This window comes from Gopherus evgoodei, chromosome 3, assembly GCF_007399415.2.
Source record: "Gopherus evgoodei ecotype Sinaloan lineage chromosome 3, rGopEvg1_v1.p, whole genome shotgun sequence".
Lineage (NCBI taxonomy): Eukaryota > Metazoa > Chordata > Testudines > Testudinidae > Gopherus > Gopherus evgoodei.
The window spans coordinates 108518685-108543859 of record NC_044324.1 but is presented as its reverse complement, the minus strand read 5'-3'; the positions used below and the strand labels follow the sequence as shown (position 1 = coordinate 108543859).

The 25175-nt window shown below is 41.5% G+C and overlaps 1 protein-coding gene across 16 annotated transcripts in view; it reads left to right on the top strand.

Moving 5' to 3' along the window:
- The first annotated feature begins 5219 nt into the window (after window positions 1-5219).
- PTPRK (protein tyrosine phosphatase receptor type K) overlaps window positions 5220-25175 on the top strand; it is a 626320-nt gene continuing 606364 nt past the window's right edge. For 10 of the 16 annotated variants that reach the window (XM_030556279.1, XM_030556280.1, XM_030556281.1 and 7 more), the window contains exon 1: window positions 5220-5392. In XM_030556279.1, coding sequence (XP_030412139.1) covers window positions 5290-5392 — 103 coding nt within the window. In that variant the 5' untranslated portion in view covers window positions 5220-5289. Of the gene's footprint in view, window positions 5393-7354; window positions 7396-25175 lie in introns of those variants that run through there. The other 6 variants (XM_030556278.1, XM_030556275.1, XM_030556273.1 and 3 more) reach the window with 3 other exon arrangements.

Genomic DNA, 25175 nt, shown 5'->3' with positions numbered 1-25175 from the left:
AATCTGTGATTTCTAAATGGACATTGCTCAATCAAATTAAAACCACTTTCTTCCAGACCAAGACCATGCATTGCTCCTCTGTGAGGGCTATTTCCATCCTAAATTTAAATTCTCAGCCTTTTTGGTGGCAAAGCTGCTCAAAGATAAGTTGCAAGAATTTGGTTGATAATAGGAAAAGCATATTTTTTCATTTTCCTGTTTAAAAATTACTGCACCATTTTTTATCAAAGCTTCATAAAAGGAAAACAAACCAAACAAAACCCCTACCTTTCGGCAGAGAATGGAAACTGTCAGCCTGAAAGTTGCTTCAAAGAATCATGAGTAAGACAGAACAAGAGGCTTGGAATGGGAACTGTTACATAGCCCTCTCTATAATTGAACACACACACAGCCATTGATTCTCGTGTAATGATAGGGGATCATGTGAAAGAGCTGCAAAGGCTTCCTTAGCCTTGAGGATGGATGAATAGTCATAAGATGACTCCATTACTGCTCAGGTGTAAAAATGCAGTTCCCAGTACCCAGCTGGAATAGCTGGGCACGTATACGGAAGCTCTAAATTGGGAGGATTAATTTCACCCAGTTCATGGAGTAACATTGGAGCTGTCCAGTGACAACTACTCCAGCCTCAAGTTCAGGCAGCCTCTGCAGTCCTTCTGTACCCACTAATGTGCAGCAGCCCACTCCCAGCCCCGCTCCCATTCTTCATCTACTTTGCTGTGAAAAACCCATTGTGTGAAGATGTGCAGAAGTCCCTTCAGAGGGGACAGGAAGATTCTGAGCATTGCCACCTTTTCTCCAGCCTTTATAGCAGTCTGTTCTCAGCCATAGACCGTCCATGGAATTAGTGAATTTCAAAAATTCTAGCTTGAGTCCTGGACAATAAACTAATCCACTTAGCTGAGATTTTTTGTCTAGGTCTCCTGAGATGTTCTTTTCGGAGTTCAGAATAAAACGAAGACCTTGCCTTGAGAATATTAGATTTTATCAAGAAAACTTGGATCGCTATAATGCTCTCTCTTCCTGAGTGTCTCCATCAAAAGGCTCTTGAATGCAGCCTTGAAGGGCCAGATATTGCAACAGCTCAGACCCCATTCAGGCACCTAAATGAAGTGGAGGGAGATGAATGGAGGGGAGAGGGAAGGGTTGATGTGAGCTATTGTGTGCTGTGTACTTTTGAAAATGTAATCATAATTGTTTGACACTTGAAAAAAATACCTTTGAACCTTTTTGGAATCTCTTCTACATCCCAGTGAGACAGCAGGTAGCTCTAAGTGAAAAAAATATTTTTGCTGTTGTCTGCATTGCAATAGGGCAACCATATTTTGCAAAAAATACCTATCAGCTGTTTAGCATCTTTGTTTAGATTATTATAGCAGCACCTGACTGGTGTGCATCCTAGATCTTTGACACTGAGAAAGTGGTTTTGGGCTTATAAGGAAATCTCTCACTTACCCTTCACTAGGCATTGTGGGACAAAATTCACTGACAGTCTATGTCAGCTTCCTCCAGTAAAGATACCCTCTAGCAAAAAATGTTTCTGGAGGAGGAATGCAGCAGTACAAGTTATCTACAATGTTCTTTCTAGCCAGGGCAACTGAGAGATGTGCAGATCCATCATATTCCTGTTGCAGCCTCCATTTGTGGGGCTTCTATGACACCTATGGCAGAGATTAAAATTGTCCTCTCTGCCAAAACCCCCGGGGGAAGGCAGCAGTGGAAATTCTGCCTTCCCTTAGCCAGAGGTGGATTCCCTCACAGGAATGGTGGCCCTCACTAGTATAGAGGGTGGAATTTGCACTTCCTTGCATCAGCAGGTGGGTATGATCTAAGCACATCTGATTTAGATGATAAGACAGGTAGAAATAAAAAGCCCCCCAGTTAGAGTAATTTGCAAGTCAACTAAGTAGCTATGAATCCACAGCCTGTCACTATATAAAGACCTGCTACTATACACACAGTCAATGACCAAACAAGTCAATGATAAACCAAGGTTCATACATATAGTAAAGTGCTTTTTTTTTCATAATCAGGAAAAATATTCTCCAACTCCTTAGAGAAAGAAATTCATCCTTTGTGAAAGTGACTATTTTTAAAAAAAGTTTTCTTTAGTCTGTCTGCGTCACAGTTTCCTGAGTTTCCAATTGATTTAGTGGCACCCAAAAGTGCAGTGCAGGGGCTTTAATGAGAAATATGTAAAGGATGGGGAGATCCAGCGGAGTTCTGGAAGCATTTAAGCTTTTTCTAGTTTGGGGAGATTTATTTTGCACCTTAGTTGGAGACTGTAATCATCTGGGATTAAAGATGGCGGGTTCCTCAGGGCTCCAAATGCAATGCAGAATTCCCCTCCAGGGGATTCTGGGGGAAAGTCATCTGAGAATTTCTCTGCTGTTTTGGTTGACCTCATGCTTACACTTGACATCTGGTCTCTTAGCTCAGAAGATTTTTTTAAAGAAGTGCAAGCTGTAAATTTAAATGTATAGTACTTTGCTCTTAATTCAAAGTAAAGAGCAGCAAACATTCACAGACATAACAATGTAAAAGCAAGAATAATGAATCCATTCCCATCATACTACTAACGATCTCAAACTTGATATGTCAATGTCAGTATTTTTAAGTGTGTTTATTACACTTAAAAAAAAAATTCTCTCTGAGCCAACATGGATCTGAGCACCACAGACTCTCTGCTCATACCCTGGGGAAGGAAAGGCCATATACTTCATAGTTACTCTATTCACTGGTGACCCCTCCTCTCAATTAAGAAGCAGAATTCATTCTGAAGGAAGAAGGTCCATTTATTGCTCCATAACCTGAATAATGTTGACTGTAATGAGAAGCCTTTGAGTGACAGGAAAGAGAGGAAATCAGAAGACTCCACCATTTGAAGATGTGAAAACTAGTTTGGATAAATCACTTGTAAATATACTGTACTTCAGGTATTCATTGGCAGTGGAACGGATTACAGGCCCCTATCGGGCAAGTGGATCTACAAAGGAGGACCCCTGTGCTAGTGTGGCAATATGAGATCTGCCAGTATGGGTTCAGGGGTCTGCCACAGGGATCCAGCTGCAGGACTGGGGTCTAGATGACCTAATCAACAACTTTACAACTTTATATATATATAAACTTTATATATATATAATATTATCTTCAATTCAGGTTTTTGTATATATACAAAACCCTGAAATAAATATATATATTATTTTTGTATATATACAAAAACCTGAATTGAAGATAATATTATGAGTTAATTTAAATCAATACATTCAAAATTAGAGCTAACAAAGTGTCTTTGGTTCTCCTTCCTCATAGGAACTGCAGTATATGTATCTAAAATCAGTAGATGACCCATTGTTTCTGCAACACCTAGAATACCAGTGCACTTAGATCAGAAGTTAATGTGTCCCCCTCACATAACTCTGAATTTCTCTGGTTCTGTCAGTTTAAACAAAGCCTCAATGTTCTTTGAAGTGCAGCTATTTGTATTCCACAGAAATACATTTGGATTGGTTTTCAATCACTCCACCCAAATAAAACATTTACCTGGGCACAATAATCTGATTCCTCTACACAGTAAAAGTCTTAAAAGCCAACACCTCCTTTTTAGAGAAAAGTCTTTGTGTTGGGTTTTCTGTGCATTTATTGAAAGCTAATAACATTAGCCATGATCCTGAGAAGACTGATCAAATGACTAGGGCCTAGATTTTAAATTACAGCTATACTGGTGTAGGTTAATTGTATTCCAATTCCCTTTCACAAATCCAAAGGTCAGGAAGAGCAGAAGAAATCTTGGCATTACCTCACACAGGACCTGTGAGAATATTTTATTTTATTTTTATTTACATGAGTTCACACCTGTGTGTGCTTTGTATTCAAATAATGAGAAAATAATCTGACATGTTGTGTTTCACCTGGTTTTGCTGTGAAACCATGAATTTTGCAGGGTACAGAGGCAAACCTATCAACTGGCACAAGTTGGCTGGAAAGGGTTTTGAACCATAGTAAGCCTTTTGATGAACCTGGGCTGAATTTCGAGCCTGTAACAAAACCGGTCTGTTTTCAGTGGTTTCAGGTTTTGTTGCAATCATTTCGTAACATCCCTAATTATAACTTACTATGCAAGGAGGAAAACACACTTCAGTAAGCAAATTCACATTTAAAAATTGGGGGGAAATGTCATCTGGTGTAAATAAATGTGAACTCTGATGCCTTTACCTAAAGGGCCTAATCCTGTGCCCATTCAAGTTAGTGGCAAAACTCCCATGGCATTCAGTGGTGCAGGAGGATCAGGATTTTACTGCATAGCATATATTAGGTCTGGATCTTGTAAACAGACACATTCCTGCTCTGGCACAGTCTTGTTAAAGTCAATGGGACAACACGTGAGAGATAGGATCAGGCCCCTATATAGTACATATGGAGATAATCGAGTAGATGGTTTATTCCAATGCCAATGCAGTTAAATAAGACTTAATGGCATTACAAGCTACATGTGTTGCCAGAGAATGTGTATATATGTACACCTCCATCCCAATGATAACTGTATATAACAGACTGGCTCCAAAATGTATCGAGCTTTGCATCTGGGGGTTTCATTGAAATAATACCCTCCCCCCCAGTACAATATTTATATTTTGAAAGAAAAAGAACTCCAGCCAAAGCAAATCACTGAGAGCGCGGAGTAAGTCTAACCCGTGGCTAGGATGATTCCGGTCTGCCAGTGCAGGGGCGTTTGTGATCCAGCCTCTTTCCCTTTTGTTCCCCTTGCTGGAGAAAACAAACCGCGATCGCCCGAGACAGAAGCGTTCCCCATCTCTCTCTCCCGCTGGAACTGCACCCGCTCTCCGGGAGAGGAGGCTGCTACACGAGAGAGGCCGGGGGCCGGAGGCTCCAGCAGCAGCTGGTGTGCCAGTGGCCGCCCGCCAGGCTGCATGTCCGCGTGTCTGCAGCAGGAGGCGCTGGTGGGCCCCGCTCTGGAGGCGTCTGGGCTCCCGGCTGGAGTCCCACATTCCCCGTGCCCAGCGCTGGGACCCGGAGGGTTTGACGTGCGCGCGCGGCTCCTCCCTCCCCTCTCGCAGAGCGGCAGCAAAGTAACTCCGGAGTTACGGGGAGCAGCAGTTGCCGAGCGTGGACGCGCCGGGCTGGTGCTGCCCTCGGGGTGGTTGGGGGGCGGGCCCGAGGGCCGCGGAGGCGGCCGCAGCTGCTTGGGGGTTCCCGGCGAGCCCTGCCCGCGGAACGTGCGGCTCGGGGCCAGCCCGCCTCTCTTCCCCAAACTTCTCCAAACTCGCCATGGAGCCGAGATCCGGAGCCGCCGCCTGGCTGCCGCTGCTCGTGCTGCTGGCCGGCCCCTCGCCGGCCCAGCTCGGAACAGCCCGAGCCCAATTCGCGGCAGGTAAGTGGCCCAGCGGCGGGTGCCTGGGGAAAGAGCCCAGCTGCCGCTCGGCGCCCACAAGGTGCACTGTTGCGCTGGGGGAGGGGCTGTGGTGTCCCGCTCTGGCCCGGGCTGCTTCCCCCGGGGGATCGGAGCAGCGGGAGGGGAGCTGGAGCTCAGGTAAGGAAGCCCCCCGGGCGTCCCGCTGCGGGTGGGAAGGCGGCTGGTGGTGGCGCCCTGGAGGGGGCATTGTCTTGGGGTTCTCCCGCCGGAGCTGCGGTGCTCGTGGGGACTGGGCGTTCCAGCCCGGCTCGGTGCGAGACCGCCTGGGTTCGCCTCCAGCAGCTCCCTTCCTCCTGGGCTCTGGGGGGCCCGCACCCCCCCCAAATCCGCACGGGGTGAAGGCAGGACTTGGGGAGCTCTCGGTGTCCAAGGGGATCTCACCGGCCTGCGCCTCCTTGCTGCGGGGCTTGGAGAGCGAGCGAGCGACATGAGCATTTAAATGTCTCCTAAACTCTCTCCCTCTCATCTAACCAGTTTCCCAGGTAGCGTTTGTGCCGGAGCTCTTGCTGCTCCCTTTGTTCGTGGAACTTTCTCCTCTCCGGCCCCAGCGCTGGGGGAATAGCTCCCTATGTTCTGGACATTGGTGTAGTCTAGTTTCTTTCCTTTCGGGCTTGTGCTTTACACACAGCAGGGGATCTAGGATGTAAAAGCAAATCAGCCTGAAATTTCCTGCGGTGGGGCTGGGCTCCCGGTCGTTTCCAAGAAGTGTGAATAGGAAGGGGTGGAAAACCTCAGCTGCAACTCTCAGCTTTGGAACGCGAAGGGGTGGTGGCGGGTATTTGACTGGGTTGTAACAATCCGAGTATTAACATAGCTTTAACCCCCCACGCCCACTCTTCCCCCGAAAGAGAGGGAGGGAGCTGCCAAAAGAGATTGGGCCGTCGCAGTCTGATTTTAATAAGCAAACAAGTCCCGAATCAGGCTGATTTCTTCTTTCCCCTTGCGGTTTCCTATATGTGTTGGGACAACTTTCCGAAGCGCTGTTGGTTTCTGCTGTCTGCTCCTCTGGGCGGTGGTAGCCCTCATAGTTTACCTGGTAAATAACAGGAGGGGTCCGGGTCCGAGCTTCTCTGCCAAACTAAGAACTTTCCTGGCCAAGCTCCCACCTTCACATGTAACCACTTGAATGGTGCCTTCCGCTCGGAGTGGGTTCGTTTGGTTTTGCGGAAGAGTTAGTCAAAACGATGAGACCGTGGAAGAGCTCACATTTCAGAGCAGTGTATATAGATTTTTGCTGTTCTTAGGATAACTGATGCGAGTTTACACCACCACCACAATGAAAACATGTGGAGATTGCCCAGTTTAAAAAGCAAAGCAACACCAAAAGGGGGGTGCAGGTGGGGGAACCCAACCAGGGAGAGAGAGGTGAATATTTAGGTGGCAGCACATGCACAGCATGAGGTTCAGTCAAGCAAAGATCTTGAAATACAGCATACAGAATAAAAGAGGTTCTGACCATGTTAGACAAGGAGTGATATATGCGGAATGCAATTGCTGTGTTTAGTGTATGATCAGAAAGTAGTGTAATAGTAAACGTGGTGCATGCATCTCTACTGTAGGATGGAAGTCACATTTTGGACTGGTTTCTTCATGTGAAGCATTACATAGGAGAACTGTACAGAAGATTCTTGTTTCATCTTCCCTTGTCCTCTGGCCCCCCCTCCCCCCTCCAGTTGGGTGCATGAGTTTAAGAGATGTTTGGGCCCTATCCTATTGGGACCTTAGTTCCTTGATTGAAAATTTGAACTAGAACATTGCTATGATTGAAAGTATATGTATTCATGAGAATATGAAACACTGTTGTCATTGCAGCTGAAGTGTAAAATTTTAATTGTAAGAGAAAGGTGGTGTTCTGTTCTCCTGAATAAATTTCTTCCTCTTTGTTAGAAGATGTGAACCTTTGCAATTTTCTTTTAATCAAGAAAGATAAGGTGAAGATGGAAGTTGTGCTAATATGCAAGGTTTGTGTTCTATGTGACTGACTTGGAGGTGTATAATAATTTCATATATGCTTACAGAAATTGTTAGCAAAGGTAAACATTGATGTATTATGTGGTAAAGGTCTTCACTGGGGAAAAGAGAAGAGGAATACAAAATGTGCAGCACTTGTTTTCCTTACAGTTGATGTTACAGGGCTGGCTAAAGTATTATGCTAAGGCAGAAAATACCTTTATGTATGCATTATACTATAGAAATTAGACTGATGATTTGGCTATGGCAATATGAAAAGACATTGACTTGACAATGTTATATCAATGTACTGTGTATATATATAGCTTTCTGCTTCAAGACCCTTGCTTTCACAAGCTTGTGTATTTGCATAGAAGTGTAGTCGCATGTGTGTCCTAGGCTCCCATTATATTTCATGTCTTAGAATGTGACATGAAACCCTTTTGGTATTTAACGGAGACCACAAAAAGTTGTCTGTACCTTAGAATTTATAGGGAGTAGAAGAGAATGTAGGATTCTGACCATAGGCAAAGCCTGAGTGAGTTGAAGAACCGCATCTGGAGAAAGACATGGGATTAATTTATTTCATATACTGAGTATTGCAGTAGCTAATACCTTCATGTTCTAGTGCTTAGCAAAGGATGTGCTGATGTATTGTACTGATCAGAACTCCATCAATTAGAAGCCTGCTCAGTCAGACTCTTTTAAAGGTTAGAAGAAAAATAGCATGTTCTGACAGCATCAGCTACAAAATGTGGAAGTTTAAGATTTTGTGTTTATGCATCATAATCAAGACACTTGTGGCTGAAAAGTCCTGTTAAATCACCTTGTCCATTCGCCTGTCAGTGCAGGGTTGTTCCTTACTGTGTATTTCCTGAATTTTCTTAGTCTAGTTTTGAATATCCCAGTTTTAGTAAACCTATGCACACTTATTCTTTCGCTATCACAAGCCAATCTCTGAAGCCCCTTAATTACTACTTTTCTCTGAATTGTCTTCAGAATTCTGACATCTTTCTTGTACCAAAGGGTTCAAACGTATATGCAGTACACAAGGTGAGGGTGTACCCCTGCCATACAGACTTTCTCTCTAGCCCACGATGAGATGCCTCTGTGTATGCAGCCAAAAACACATCCACTTAGCTGCTGACTAGCACCTCAAAGTTTTTAGCAGCATTACTGCTTTCTGAGTACATTCCTTTGACTGATTCCTGCTCCCCTCCCCATGTATTAGCCTGCCATTTTCAAGTTAAAGCTCATTCTAATTCCACTCCAGCTTCCTTTGTATTTGTATTCATACTTGCCGACTCATAAGAATTTAAAACAATGTTACTATTCATCCTTTCTTCCTGATTATTAATAAAGATGTTGACTCAATTTGGGTCTGCTACCAATATCTGAAGTACCCCACTGACACCTCAACAACGTATTAGTCAAATTGATATTTTCTTTTGTTTTATAAGTCCTTCACACAGTTTTCAATCTATGAACAGTGGCCAGATTCAAGACAGTTTAAGTTAAAATTCAGGTAGGATTGTGTGATGTGCTTTATGGCTGGCTAAACTGTGGCCCACAGTCTTGTTAAAAGCAACCCTCCTCCAAATGGGTTTTGTTATGCCTGCATTCCCTCCCTATGTATTCTACGAAAGCACAGGGAAAGGAGATGAGGTGGAGCAAGTTAAAAAGAAATGCAGGGAAAATGAGAACAGCAAAGAAAAAAGAGCAGGATGCATTTTGAAAGGAAATAGCTGCAGATGGAAATTTTCTCTATCATAGAATCCCCAGCCCCATCATACATAAATGACACATGGTAGGTATCAAATTTTTTTCTTTGCAATGGTGCAGGCAGACACATTTTTAACAATTCCTGTCCCTTAGTATGCTATTTCTTTATGCTGATGTTTCTTTCCATCCTTCTTCTTTTTTAAGATGTAATGGGAAATGGCCCTTCAACTTGGTATGTGCCTGTCACACTCTGGGCTAAAACATTCTGGCAGTGCCTGAAGTTCACAGAAGTCAAGCTATTTCATATACAGCACATTCTTCGATCTATGATTTTTGCAGTTCAGTAAGGAACTGATCAGTTTTACAATTTATAATTTTATAGTATGTTAAATACAACACATTAGACTAAAATTCCTAGAGATGGATCAGCCTTATATGCCTAAAGCTCTGAAATTTAAAATTTTATCTCGCAGAACATGTTTTTAACTAGGGACAATTAAAACAACTTAAATATAAGGTCCTTGTATTTTAAAAGGTCAAGACTTTGTAAAATATTACAAATTTAAGGAATGATCCTGCAAACTTTACATGACAGTAGTCTCTACAAAGTAGGACTCTCTGGATGAGCAAAGGCTAAATGTGTTAGGATTGCAGGATTAGGCCCTTGATTAGCATGTTCATTTAAAGTTTAATAGAATTTCTTTCTCAAAGAAAGAATATCACTATCTTCGAAATCTGATACAGTAGAGCAACAGAAGTGTTATTTCTTTTATAAGGAATTTATAATAATTTAAGAGCTAACCTTGATATAGGGAAACATACCAAAATCTTTAGCCAGGCTTAGTAAAATGAAATTGTTAATGTTTCATTTTTATCTCATTGTGTAAAAGGATTAGGTAGTTACTAAAAGATTTTTAAAAAATGCTAAATTAGGAATTAAAGGTTTTTGAAACTAGAGTGATCCTTCTCGTATTAAAGCAGCTAAAGTCTCGTTGGTATTTTCTTACTGATTATGTTCAAAGTTGTGTGTAGTATACAGTCAAATGTTATATATACACAGTCTGTATGTGTATATAAAATTTTAAAGATTAAGATTTAAAAAAAAATAGTTTAAAAACTGATAAACTGCATAGGTGATATTGTCATGGACTGTATTTGCATTCTCCTTTGTATGTTGGAATTTCTTGTATGTGGGTTTGTTTATCCAAGGGCCCAATCTTGCATAATTATTTGGAGTAGTGGGGCCAAAATTAATGGACAAACTATTACAATTGTGAGCTGTGGTTCCAGAGTTTAGTTTGTATTAGCTAGACATTAGTGATACTTACTGATTAGTTTCCATCTATTAAAACTTAAAAATGTAGATATCATCTGAAATAATGGTGTTGCTTTACTATTTGTGGTGCATGCTTTTTTCATTAACATAAGTCATATGAACTGGTGGATGGGCAGAAAATGAGGCATATAACATTAAAAAATAATTTTGGTTGTAAACCTTATAGCAGAAACTGTGTTTCACTGATCAAGTGTAGAGCCCAAAACATATTCTTGCTGCTCCTGTGTTGTACACCTTGGTAGGTGGTAAGCAGGAGGGGAGAATTATTTTCCTCTGTTGTTGCACATTGAGTGTATATGACTTTGAAGAACTATTAAAATGCTGTTGAAATAATAACAGAATAAGCAATTTATACAAATGCCTGAGAATAAAAAACATGTTGCAATTAGAGTTGCCAGTTTTGGTTGGACATATTCCTGGAGATTTCCTCACATGACAGTCTTAATTCCTGGAGATTCCAGGACAATCCTGGAGGATTGGCAACATTAGGTGTGGTGTTTCCTAAAATAATAGGCTCTTTATGCTTGCACAGCAGCAATATTATGTTAGAGGCCAAAGTTTATAGTTCTAGTTAAACAATACCCACCCACCTCCCAGGTTGCTTGTTTAATATTTATTTAATCTTTTATATGGGTGCTGAGCAATTCAGTAGACTCTTAAAGTAATCTTTTTTGAATTGTGGAGGGTAAGGTCACAGTTAACCATTGTGAGGATTGTTGACATACTTAAGGAGTTCCATTTACTTTGTTTAGCACTTGTCAGGTAGTTGTGCAATTTGGTTGCTTTTGTTTGTTCAGAATAGGGGTGGGTTGGGGAAATCAATGTAAAAGTTTAGAGCACTGACACCATGGATTGGTTTGTATCCAGAGGAACAGTGGTGTTTCTTTGTTTTGCCTTTTGTTCTTCAAATTAATTTCCACAAAAAGTTCTAGGTGTGTTTTTTCTTAACAAATCTCTAAGTGTGTTTAAATGGTCCATTTGCTCTGTTGTGTCCATTTCCATAGCCAAATCCCTGTCTGAGTCAAGATTTTGTCTTACTTTCAACAATTCACTGGCAGTTCTAAAATACCGAATAGATTGAAAGATACTTGCTGACACAGACAAATGAAAACAAGAAAATTCAAGTTAAGAACTGCCTGTCTCCCACCTGGCAGCAATACGCAGAGCTGAGAATACACTGAGGTTGTGGACACTACCCCTCAGCTCTCTTTGAATTTAATTGCAACCTCGTATGACCCCCAGCTGTGTAATTCTGCCTTTGGTCCATTTTGCAGGATTGGGATGATTACATATTAAGGGTGAAATCCATGTATTTTAAGAGTGAGATTCCTCATTTCAGTAACTTCTATCCCAATTATAAAAGTTCTTTTAGTGAGAGTCTTGGTTTATTGGCTGTCATGTTTTTAACACAAAACAAATACTTTCAACTTTCCAGAATCAGTGAGAGATTTTATCCAGCAAAACAAAGAAAAAATCCTCATTTTTTTATAGACTCAAAAAGTACTTATCAAAACTTTTAAAATGTGTTTTCTGGGAACACACATTAGTTTTTACTCTTAAAAACAGTTTTAAATCTCATCTGAGAAAGAGAGAATATATTGATTTACAGCTGTTCTACATGCCTTGAGAGAGGTTTTTTTTTTATGGGTTTGGTTGACATAATACCATGCATATTGGCATAGCCATAACCCTGTTTTGTCAGTGAAGCAATTGAGTAACATATTTATGGAATGATTATACTATTGAGCTTGGATCTAAGCTTGCTATCATGTAAAGACTACATTCTTGGTAGTAAGTGGCTGCAGGATTGAGCCCTGAAAGATGTGAATTTGTAAGCATGTGGTTTAATACTGCTACAAGTCCCAGAAAATCATACAGTTGTCTAGAGTAATTGAAAAATGCAATATTTTCCCACTCTCCCAACTGTCTCACTTTGGGTACTTATGAATTATCCCTTTGTTTTAAAGCCAAATTTTCTCTCTTCTGTAATTTAATGGAGGCATATTCATGCTATTTTTACTGCACATTGAATACGATATCTACACTGAGTTGTATGCTCTGTGTGTATGTGTGAGAAATATACATATAGATATCACATTCCCTTACTGTAATAACAAAGCATAACCATACTGGCTTTGAAGATAACTAACTGGCAGAGAAAAATGCCATGACAAAACAAATTTGATTCTAATTAAAATAACTTCTAACAGCTTCTGATAAATTATGTCCTTTGTGGAGTGGAAGCGCTAAATTTTATAAATGTTGTAGCTTTTAATTATGATTATTGCTAAGTAGCATTTCCATGTATTATTTTTTCTGTAGTTTCTAGTAGCTTGGCTTAAAATACCTATTGACTTTAAGGGCTTGTCTACATCACAAAGTTGCAGCGCTGGTGAGGGGGTTACAGCGCTGCAACTTAGGAGGTGTACACATCTGCAGGGCATCACCAGCGCTGCAACTCCCTGTTTGCAGCGCTGGCCGTACTCCCGTTTTGTCTCGGGTGTAGAGGATCCAGCGCTGGTGATCCAGCGCTGGTAATCAAGTGTAGACACTTACCAGCGCTTTTCTTGACCTCCGTGGAATAAGCAGGTATCCCAGCATACCTGAGGAAGCCTCTGGTAATCAAGCAGGTCTCCTTCCCCGGTTTGCTCTCGCGTTCCCCGAACCCCCGAGCAAGCAGGTCTCCTTCCCTGCGGTTTGCAGAGGGGTTCGGGGAACGCGAGAGCAAACCGCGGCGAAGCTGGTCTCCTTCTCCGGTTTGCTCTCGCGTTCCCCGAACCCCCGTGCAAGCAGGTCTCCTTCCCTGCGGTTTGCAGGGGGGTTCGGGGAACGCGAGAGCAAACCGCGGCGAAGCTGGTCTCCTTCCCCGGTTTGCTCTCGCGTTCTCCGAACCCCCCTTGAAGCCGCCCAACAGCGCTGTAGTGTGGCCACATCTAACACCACTTGCAGCGCTGGTTGCTGTAAGTGTGGCCACTCTGCAGCGCTGGCCCTATACAGCTGTACTAATACAGCTGTAACAACCAGCGCTGCAAAATTGTAGATGTAGACATACCCTAAGTGCATACATCAGCCTAAGGGTATGTCTATACAGAAGTTGGGAGTGTGCTAGTATGCTAAAAATGGCAGTGTGGCCACAGCGACCAGGCTAGTTAGTTGAGTACAAACATGAACAACCCTGTGGGTAAATATTCATGTGGCTAGCCCGTGCTGCCATCTGTGCCACTATAATCACATTGCTATTTTTAGCATTCTGGCTGAAGCAGAGCTAGCATCTACCTACCTGCATTAGGCAGCAAGCTCCCAGCTACTGTGTAGACATACCTTACAGTTGATAAGGACAAGTGCCTTAATACTCGAACATTTCACTCGATGGTTCCTGTTATCCCATCAAGAGTGGCAAGTGAAAATTACAAAAACTGGGTCATTTTCATCCTGTATCTGTTGCTGGTAATAGAACAATTTTTCCACTTATAACAGCTTGTCATTTGGTATCTTTCAGGCTTTGCATGGTGATTGGGGGATTAAAATCAGAATGGGAGGCTAGATATATCTTTGCAATTCTTGAGGCTTCCTCCTGATACTGTCTCTGTGAGAGAGCACAGCTGAATTTCTTTCTCACCTTCTTATACAAATACAGGGGTAAGTCTTTGATTTTTAGCAGTGAGACAGCAGTCAGTACTTAGCAGAAAGGCAAGTCATCAAAACCTAGTAATGTAAAGTATAGAAGGCAATTTTATATTTTGTACAATTGCTAACCTCCGATTTCCCTCTGAAAGCACAGTTTCTGTATTTTCTCTATTTTCCTTCCTGTGGAGGAGGGCTTCTTCAGAGAGATGAATATTACCTTGTTGTAAGTGACCTGCAAATAAATATATATAATAGGCTTCTGCCTCTTTACTGCTTTAGAGATGAAAAAGGCCTGAAAGATGTGGGTCTATTTGTTCCCCTCTGCTTGTTGTGGTTTTTTTTTTTTTTTAACCTTTAGAAATACAAGGAATGACAACTTTGATCTTCCCAGGTTTTGCGGGAGGACTTCTGAAGAGCCTTGGAAGATAAATATTAATACTTGCACCTTAAGTGAAGGGAGAAGACGTTGAGTCATAGATGTCCTTTCTGTGAACTGTTTGTTAGTCACTGAAGTTAAACAGCTATTAAATGGCAAAGAAATAAAAATAAAAATAATTAATACACAGTTAAGGTTGCTTGGTGATAGTTCGTGCCCTTCCAGAACATGAAGTACAGCAAAACTCAAATTTATGAAAACCAGGAAATACAGAATTAAGGAACATGTCCTGTTAATATTACCTCTGGCCCCCTAGAGCAGGCAATAAGCACTGGGAATTATCTGCATGTACTGCAGCTGCATTGAGAGTGTGAACTGGTGCTTATTGAATGGTGGAGGCAGTGGGTGGAACAGGAAGCTAGAGATTTGTTTGTTCGTTAAAGAGATGGGGATTAGCTTGAAGAGCCAGAGCTCTGATTATGATATGAAGAGATCAGAATTTATGTCCAGTACGTATCTGAGTAAAGGAAAGGAAGCATATGTATCTTGACAAGCTATTGCAAAATTGTACAGGTTGTCTCAGTACCAAGGTATGGGGGTAGAGTGGGGGAGGTTTTTACCACCATAATTAGATCAGTAATGACGCAGAATATGAGATAAGTCTCTAGATTTAGTAATGGGTAATAGAAAGTATAGGTTTAGATGATATTCTGTGAGATAGTGTGAAGAGTTGTTAAATTTCCTAAACATGGTATTTTGCCATGAAAGTAGACTAGGGGCAAGTCTACAGTTAAAATGCTGCAGTGAAGATTCTACCTACCTAGATGGGAGGGCTTCTCCCATCAGCACAGGTACTCCACATACCCAAGAGGCAGTAGCTATGTTGACAGAGAATTCTCTCATCAGCCTTGTGCTGACTACATTGGAGGTTAGATAGGTTTAACTGCATTGCTCAGGGATGTGAATTTTTAACACCTCTGAGTAACGTAGTTATACATACCTAATTTCTTAGTGTACACTTGTCCTAAGTGGTTGAGTGTAGGGTAGGTTCAGGTTGCATCTTTCTTTTACAGTGAAAATACAGAGTGAAAGTATGGGTGTTTTGGAGCTCTCAGAGAGGGCAGAGTTAAGGTTGTGTGGGTGTGTACTTTAACCCTGTGTTTCCTGGTTTTCACAAGTCTGAATGGTGCAGTTCTGGAAGGGCATGAACTATTGCTGGGCAACCTTAACTCTAGAATGTAGGTCTATTGTGAGCAAGGGCATGAAACAATGAACAAAGCACGAATTTACAGGAGCTTCGTCAATATGTAAAAGATGTAACTAACTGAAAATAAATAGTAGGATAGTGAATGTGTGATAACTTGCAGCTGTGATTTAGCATTTAATGCAGCATGTGAACAGCTCATGGTTTAGATGGGAATTGGCTACGAAAACTGGTAGACCAACTGTAAAGTGTGTGATACGATGCATTAAGTGTAGACGTGTATCAACTGATTCATGATTATGTACATTGAATGTGTGGTACATCTATACCCACCCCCACACTTGAGTCTGATTAATTCATTGGAGCTTTGCTGTATGCCAAATAAAAAATCCTGAGTGACCAAATCTGGAGTTGAACTGAATTCTTGGGAAGCTGATGGGAAAGAGGTCTTGGAGAAAATCCCAAGGTAGGTTAATAAAGTTTTGTTGCTATTTTAATTTTATAGTTCTTTGAGCAGACAGAAAAATAGTGTTAGTACAAGGTGGTGGTCACTGAGGCAGTAGTAGTTATTATGTATGTGTGCAGTTCAGACACTCCTGTGGTAAAGTAATACCTATCTCTTACATAGCCTTTTTCATCAGTAGGTTTCAAGAAGAGAAACATTATTAGTTTCTCCATCTGTACAAAGAGAGTAAAGCATAGAGAGGTGAACTGACATGGCCAAAGTCATTCAGTGAGCTAGTGGCACAGCTGGAAATAGAGCTAGATTTTCTGAGTTCCAGTCCATTGTTCTCTCTAGTAGGCCCACACAATTGCTATGTGATTCCTAAGTGCTCTCCCTTCCTTTCCCCACCCCCCCATCCTTTGTTACAGTGGAGTGGTAAAAGTGGTCTTGCTTTGAAATATTTGGAGAATGTGGTTGCCAGCAGCTGGTGAGAGAAATCTCAGGTCTGGCCTATGTATGTCCCAAGAACTTGGCAGTTTTATTACATGGTGGTTACGGTAACTTTAAGCATAGAATTGTAGAAATGTAGGATGGAAGAGACTTGGATAGGTCATCTAGTCCAGTCCCATGAACAGAGGCAGGATTAAGTATTACCTAGATCATCCCTGACAGATGTTTGTCTATCCTGTTTTTAAAAATCTCCAGTGATGGAGATTACTAGGTAATTTGTTCCAGTGCTTAACAGCTTTACCTCTAGAAAGTTTTTCCTTATGTCTAACCTAAATCTCTTTTGCTGCAGTTTAAGCCCATTATTTCTTGTTTCGTCCTCAGTTTATAAGGAGGACAATTTATCACCCTCTTTATAACAACCTTTTACATCCTTGAAGACTTACCATGTTCCTCCTTAGTCTTTTCTAGACTAAACAAACCCTTGAAGATCATGTTTTCTAGACCTTTAATCATTTTTGTCGCTTTCCTCAGGATTTTCTCCAGTTTATCTGCAACTTTCCTGAAGGGTGGTGTCCAGAACAGTTTGATCTATTGGTGTGTGAGCTTTGGAACTGCTGGGCAATTGCCTACATGGAGAACCAAAATCTTCAGCTATTAATGTAATTTGGCTTCCCCAAAAGAAATAGTGGGTGGCATGCACTCTGTTGGGATAACTCAAGCATTTGAGACCCTGGTGTGATTATCTCAGTCCGGGTGTGGTCTCTTCCTGTGAGCAAAAACAGTTGTGAAAACATGTCAACTTCAGGAAAAGCTGTTTCTTTCAGGAGGCTGTATCTTAAGAACCACTTAGTCAGATGGCTCCAAATTTGGATCACTAACCAAAGCTCAGACCCTCATGGGGCACACCACATTTTAAGACAATCTGGGCAAAAAGAAAGCTTAGAAAGCTGATCTTAACCTTAACTATAGTAGAATTGGTGCTCCACTGTAATACACAGTATGAGTGAAGCCCACTTCCCTTTTCCATTGCTCAGCTTTCTTTACCTTGGCTCCTATGATGAAGTCACTTCATTAATTCTCTAGTTTCTTTTAGGCTAGATGGACTTTTTTTTTTAACATCAGAAATTCAGATCCCAAGGGGGAAAAATCCCTTTGAAAGGAAATCCTCCAAAATAAACCTGAACAAACCTTTCAGCCTTTCCTTATACAGTTTAAAAAAGCAAAAAGGCACAAGCCCAACTTTTTTTTGCCTCCTGCTACAGATTACGTTATATTGGTAGTCCATCCTAAATTGTACCAGGAACTGAAATGGTGGTAATGCACAGAACTACAAACTAGGGCCTCAATGCTTATGTACATGAGTAGTTGGGGGTGGGCCAGGCTGGGGGTGGGGTGATGGTTCAGCTCAGTAGGACTACTTGTATCAAGTTATTCACTGGCAGGATCACGACATAGCTGTTTCCCCACTCAAACATCTTTCAATTTCTTTTTTAGTCTAAAAGATAACTCTGTTTTCAAAGCAAGGAACAACTGCTTTAGTTGTGAATGAAAGCAAAGTTCTTTTAATGGTATAACCTTTGGATTGCTGAATGGGTTGAAAAAGCTCAGTCTGAAAGGGAACATAATTTCCTTTGTTGAAATGACGTAATTAGACTAGTGTAATATAGGGTGAAGACAAAAGGGAAGGAGAATTCCTTTGGTTACAAGTTTACTATTTAAGCCCTGGATAAGACCTTGGCAATGGGTAGTATTTTTAGTATTGGTGATGAATGTCAAAAGCAATTTAAATCAATAAATATGTTCAGTCTGTTTAGCGTGTTTGCTTTTCTTTGACAAAGATGTTGGTTTAAGCCTTTATGCTATCTTGTGTGAGTGGAGGGAGAAGATCCCACGTACTTCTTAAAGAGTTGATTATTCTCTACCTTGAAACATTGCTTTGAAGTCCTCCTATATCCACTTGGGCTAAGGACTGGATGGGATTCTTTTCAGTGCCTGTTCACTGCTCTCCATGAGGTCGTGCTTGAGTAGCTTGAGGTATGGACTGCTTTCATATTCACAGTCCCTCCAAATAATGAGTCAGACCCCACAACTGGTTTGTATGCCCTATGGTTGCATAACCGCATTAGGCAGCTGGGTCAGTTTATACACCATTGAAACCACATTCAAGCATATGTACTTAACCGTTTTTTTGGTATTCCATACTTCAGCTGTTTCCTCTATATCAGTGTGTTGCATTTCTGCGGCTATGTCTACACTACTGTAGCTGTACTGATGCAGCTGTGTTGCTGTAAGATCTCTTGTATAGCCACTGTAGTCCGACAGGAAATCTCTCCTGTTGACATAATTAAACCAGCCCCAATGAGCAGCGGTAGCTATGTCTGTGGGTCTCTCTCACCGACATAGCACTGTGAAAACTACCACTTATGCCGGCATAACTTAGGTTGCTCATGGGTGTGGTTTTTTCACACTCCTGAGCATCGTAAGTTTGCTGGCATAAATAGTAGTGTAGACATGGCTTAATTAAAGCTACATGTCTTCTGGTGGTTTATTTGCATTTCTCTCAGTTGTGGAATAAGGAATTGTGTTGAGTGATCAGTAAGTTTTTGGGGGAGATTATCACAGTATGCTCATTTAGAGCAGAGAGAGTGTGTCCACGTGTTTCTTACAAGCATTTCTTACAAGTGGGTATACGTTGTCAGTAAATTGACAGAAACCTTGTATGTTAAAATCTAGAGTTTGTGGCTTGTGGGCTACATGATCCTGTGAATCTGGAAGAACTGAATATATAATTATTAATGACATTTGTGGACCTTAGAAATACTGACATAATATAGATAGATGGTTGTGCACAATAATAGTTTCCAGATAACTATAAACATCTCATCACTGACTGCTAAGTAGAGAAATGAAAACAATAAGTATTAGGTTTGTTTGTGTTTCAAAAGGCCATATTTCATGAAAAGTAAAATATGGTAAAATACTTTCTTACAAGTATACTGTCTTGTTTTCTCTTAGGATCCTTTTCTTGGGTAAGTAACTAAGGGCTTGTCTACATCAGAAAGTTGCAGCGCTGGTGAGGGAGTTACAGCGCTGCAACTTAGGAGGTGTACACATCTGCAGGGCACCACCAGCGCTGCAACTCCCTGTTTGCAGCGCTGGCCGTACTCCCGTTTTGTCTCGGATGTAGAGGATCCAGCGCTGGTGATCCAGCGCTGGTAATCAAGTATAGACACTTACCAGTGCTTTTCTTGACCTCCGTGGAATAAGCAGGTATCCCAGCATACCTGAGGAAGCCTCTGGTAATCAAACTGGTCTCCTTCCCCAGCTTGCTCTCGCGTTCCCCGAACCCCGAGCAAGCAGGTCTCCTTCCCTGAGGTTTGCTGGGTGGTTCCGGGAACGCGAGAGCAAACCGCGGCGAAGCTGGTCTCCTTTCCCGGTTTGCTCTCGCGTTCCCCGAACCCCCCTTGAAGCCAACAGCGCTGCAGTGTGGCCACATCTAACACCACTTGCAGCGCTGGTTGCTGTAAGTGTGGCCACTCTGCAGCGCTGGCCCTATACAGCTGTACTAATACAGCTGTAACAACCAGCGCTGCAAAATTTTAGATGTAGACATGAGGGAAGATAATCTGTGAAGGTTAGCATAATTAAGACAATAGAAATTAATATCAGAAAAATCTTTAAAATGGAACAATGTGCATGGTGCATTGAGCGGAGAAATCTGTGTTTTTGAGTATGAAGCAATCAGCGTCAGTACTGATGACTAAGAAGCTTTAGGCAATCAAGAATTGATGAAAATACTACCAATCTTCCGCACCCCCAATTTAATTAGCTTATATTGATGGTCCCTGGAGGATCCAACAAGTAATGAATAAAATTAGTAAATGTTTAGTTATTTTCTGGAAGAATATCCTGATTTGTGTTGAGGCTTTATCAGAGGGCTGGTGCTGATTACATAATAGATATTTAATTCATAGTTTTTTCTACATAGAAATCTCCCGGCAACTACATGTATAAAGTTGTAATAAAAGTAACACAACAAAATTGTAACATGGAAAAAAAATTCAAAGCATTATTTTGACTGAGTACTTTGAACCTTGGGACAAATAGGAATGTCTTATTTTGACTCATAACAAAGGGTTGTTAAAGCATAACAGAGAAAAAAATTGGGGAGCGGGAGCGGATGTGCAAAATACCTAGCACACTGGGGCCCCAAAACCTGTGTGTGCATATAACAAAGCAATAATATGTGTTTGTCACAGCAAGTCTCTAATTATTATGCAAAGTTCATGGAGTCAGGCTATTTTTAACAAACTATCTCATTTTGCAATAGAAATTATTTAAAACCATTTAAAATCCCAGTTCACGCTCCCTTATTCCTCCACACTGGACTTACATTGCCTTGTAAAATATCACTTAGCAGTGGACTAACTGGGATTCACAACTCATGTTAAAATAGCACTCTTGCTTATATTTATGGAAATAAAACTGAAAGGGTTTGGAGAAAAGAGAATCTGGAATTATGAAGAGAAGGAGGATAAGACTGAATCCTGAAAATGTACTGTAAAGGTCTTGAGGTAAACAATTGGGTTTTTGTCTGTAAAGCACCAGTGACTAATAAGATTAAGATTTTAAAGGTGGACTGCAAAAGCAGAAACCAACGTAACTTACATTTGTGCCTGTTACTGCTCCTTTGACATAAAAAGATGGCTGAGTACTTCTTTCCTGCCTATTTTTAATATATCAAATAACTTGTCTCATATTACTGTGATTGTCATCTCACTCATTGCTCTAGAGTCCAAGAAACCCCCCCCCCAGATTTTCTCAATTGTGAAGTAGAGTTTCTCAGTTATGAAAATATATACCTTTTTTAGCTGATGGTGATAATTTTCTGTGTGAGCATCTTATTTAGGTGACTCTTATCTCTCTTTTTAGCAATATAAATTTTAAATATTGGCTGTAGTTATTAAATTGTATGTAGATGTTAAATTATAGCTTTTCAGTTTATAAACTGGCCCAGCAGCTATTTGATGGATATATTTTTTATACTTGTTAAGATATACAAATACCTGAAAAAAAATGGTATCCCTGGAGTATCCCTATTTCCTCTAACATGTGGTTGGTAGTTTCCTGTAAATAATGGAGCAATTTGTTCTCAGACACAGAGTTTTACTAATTTTGGCACATAGGAGGAAACGTGAGATTCCTGTAATAGCAGAAGGAGAAAAAGTGCATTTGAACAGTTGCTTAATTATTACCCAATAGCCATTTTAAGAAAAAGATAGAAGGGTTACACTAGCCATAAACAGAGGTTTTAGAGACAGGCTGAACTGCTGCAAAAGGTAGAGTGGCTTGGCAAATTGGTAATTACAAGGACTATGTGTCAGATGGAAATACATGATGTAATTACATGAACTAATAGTCTAGTGCATAGAGAACAAATTATGTAATGTGTAACTTTCATATTGTTTTTCAAAAGTTTGCATATGGAGGCTTGGAAAATCCACTTACTCTGGTTGAGTAGGAAATGGTCCCTAGAACTTGCTCCCCGTCTCCCTCCCTCTTCAGTTCTCCCCCCATGCCTCTCCCGCACCTCCCACCCCCCGGCAAGCTGCAGAGCAAACTTTCCAAAGACAAAACAAAGTTTAAATTGATAGTGTCATCTGCAGACTTAGGAGGACAGACTGCTCCAATGCCTCTGTTGTTGTTTGGAGCTTTTGTGAGCTACTACAGAGTGAAGACTGAAAAGTATTGTTTGTTTTCACTGTTACTAACCAGAATTAGAGCTTGCCAAAACTTGAGATTTCCTGTTCATGAGAAATTTTGAAAAAAAATTGAAAACACACAGTTTCCAAAATTCAATATGATTCTGGGATCTGGGCAGCTATTCACTGAAATTGACAAGAATCATGTAAATTTTAGTCAGAGATTAGGAGGCTTACCCCAGCCTTGTTGGGGCTGCCCTCATGGCATGGCTGTCCTGGAGCAATAGACCTTGGAAGCCCATTTCAAGACTTCAGGTCTCCCAGCTCCATGGCAGGGAACCTGAGAAAACGGATTTGAGCTGTGGAGATGGGAGTTGAGTCCTGGTTAGAACAGGAATTTCTAGGGCTTCAGGCTCCTCTACAGCCTGCCAGGAAACCAAAGTGGTTTCCACTGTAACCATGCCTATGATTAGGTGACAGTTCATTGAACCTGAGATGCATCCTCAAAACATTTCAGATTTGATGAATGGCATTTTCCAGTTAAACTTCACTGAAATGGTCCCAACCAACTCCATTCAGAACTTTGTCAGTTTCACTACTGTCCGTAATCAGGTCAGTTTTCTGTGATTTGGAAAATCTAGGAGTAACAGCCAAGGGAGGCACAGGAACAACTTACTGTGGAGGAAGATGCAAAAATCAAAGTAGGAGCAAAAGAAATGTTTTTCAGTAGCTAGAAAGCTGAGGGGAGGGGTGGAGTTGCTCCTAAATAGTGGGTGTCTCCATTTTGTTTATATCCATCTGTTCCTGTTAGGTTTAGTCCTCTGGCTACTAGATGTCTGATAAAATTGTCCAGTTCAGGCTGGAGGTGAGAGGGAGATACTAAGTTTTAAAAGAAGTACTGTGTATAGTATAGATTAGGGGGTCCCTCATTCTGTAGTGAGGTCCTGGCTACCCTTTCAATTAAAGATGAGAAGCAAAGAGCAAATACATGCACTGAAGTTTCTGTCCTCCATGCGTTCTTCTCCCAATGAGTCAACCCTGTGGCCTTTGTGTGAATTGTACCTTTCCTCCCTTCTGCCACACTTTGGATATCTCCCTGTCCACTGTGGATGCACATAAACTCTCTCCTGGGGGTTTCTCTATCTTGGGGTTGGTGGTTGGGGAAGGAGGGTATGTGGGTGTGGAGAAGTAGCCACTTCCCTGAATCATGCTGTAAGGTCAGCTGTGGGTGCAGCAGGGAGATGGAGGAAAGCTGGAATGAAGCTTCTCTCATGCCATTGGTGGCAGGGACGTGGGTAAAGAAGTCGGTGGAAGAAGAGGTCCCCTCATGCAGGGTTTCACAGTGGTGACAATGGATGAGGGAGGCTGTAAAGGAGTGTCCTCTGAGCTGGGAGTCAGAAAGCAATGTGGTTCTGCCACCAATGGCTGTGGGGTGACTGCCTGCCTTATCCCGTATTGGCCCTGACTGGAGGAGGGGCTAAATTTGATTGAGTGGCATTGCTGGCTGCAGTGCCACTCAAATTTGGGGCAGCCAGGTAGGTAATCTAGAGCCCTCTCCTTAGCAAAATTCTAGTTGTGCCCCAAGTGGTTGTACTGAGAACTCCTGCTTGGGAAAGAGGGAATCTGTTCCCTGTGTGGAATCAGACATGAGCTGTTGCCTCCTTCCATTTTGGCTGTGGGTCCCTGCTGGCCCCGTTAGGCTGAAGCAGACAGACTGCTGTGCGCTGGACACCTTTTGTACGTTTGAACAGAGACTGAGGGCCAAATCTGGATGATGAGTTTGTTTGACACCCCAGGAATAGAGAGAGGTTTTGTGGTGGTGAAGTGGGAGGGGAGAGAGAATGTATGGGATGAAATAGAGAATGTAGGGAAAATAAAGAAGAAATGAGCACCAGACAATTCAAGAAAAGATGTGATATGATTATGATGTCTGAGGAAGAGAGGCTGTTCCAGATCCTTTAAAATTACTTGTTTGTTTGTTTGTTTTTTAAAAACACCTTGTAAATTACACACATGGTTATCTATGCAACTTTGTATTCCTGTTTGTCTTACTAACTGTCCCCATTTTAGTACTCCCTTCCTTCTCCACTCAGCTGTTTCCTCTTGATCTTATTTACACTGTAAGCTCTTTGGAAGAGGGACTGTATTTTACATGTACAGGGCCCAGCACACAGGGGTCCTGGTTAAGGCTGCTGTGTGCTTCCATAACCATCAATAATAATAAAAATAGCATTGATCTGAAGAAGGACAATGATTCCCCAGCATCACATCGCATCTCTGCCCCCTTCACTCTCTGCAAAATCTTGTTATTGAGAGCAGAGGAGAAGGCTGCAGTAACTGAGACCAGATGGGACCAAGGCTAATTTTTGTATTTTTTCTTTCATATTCGCATATCTAAAATGGCCCCAAGTATTGTAAGAATTAAGTGAATTACAGTCTTTGATATATCTCCTTAAAACACACCTTTGAGTTAGAAGTGCTCTTATCCCCATTTTACAGATGGGAAACTGAGGCACAGAGAGGCTACATGATTTGGTCATGCAGGAAGTCAGTGGCAGATCTGGGTTCAATTTCTTGCTCTCCCATGTCCCAAGCTAGCATGATAACTAGTGAACCTACCTCCCTTAACGAACAAGTAAAATAAAAGTCTATGTGAAATGGGGCTATGTAAAACTTAAGTCCAGCATAGAAAGCTGATCCACATATATAAAGTGAGCATTATCAGAGACCAGGATAAATAGTGTCTGTGGTAATAAGACCTACCTGTACCATATCCAGTTTAAAATAAATTTAAGGGGATGCAGACTGAGCCAATACTAATATGTCAAACCTTTAAAAGGAGGAGGGAGGATTAAGGAATTCAGTGAGGTAAATGTAGAGGAACACATTCAACTTGAAATAAGTGTATAAATAGCAGGAAATAAGAATT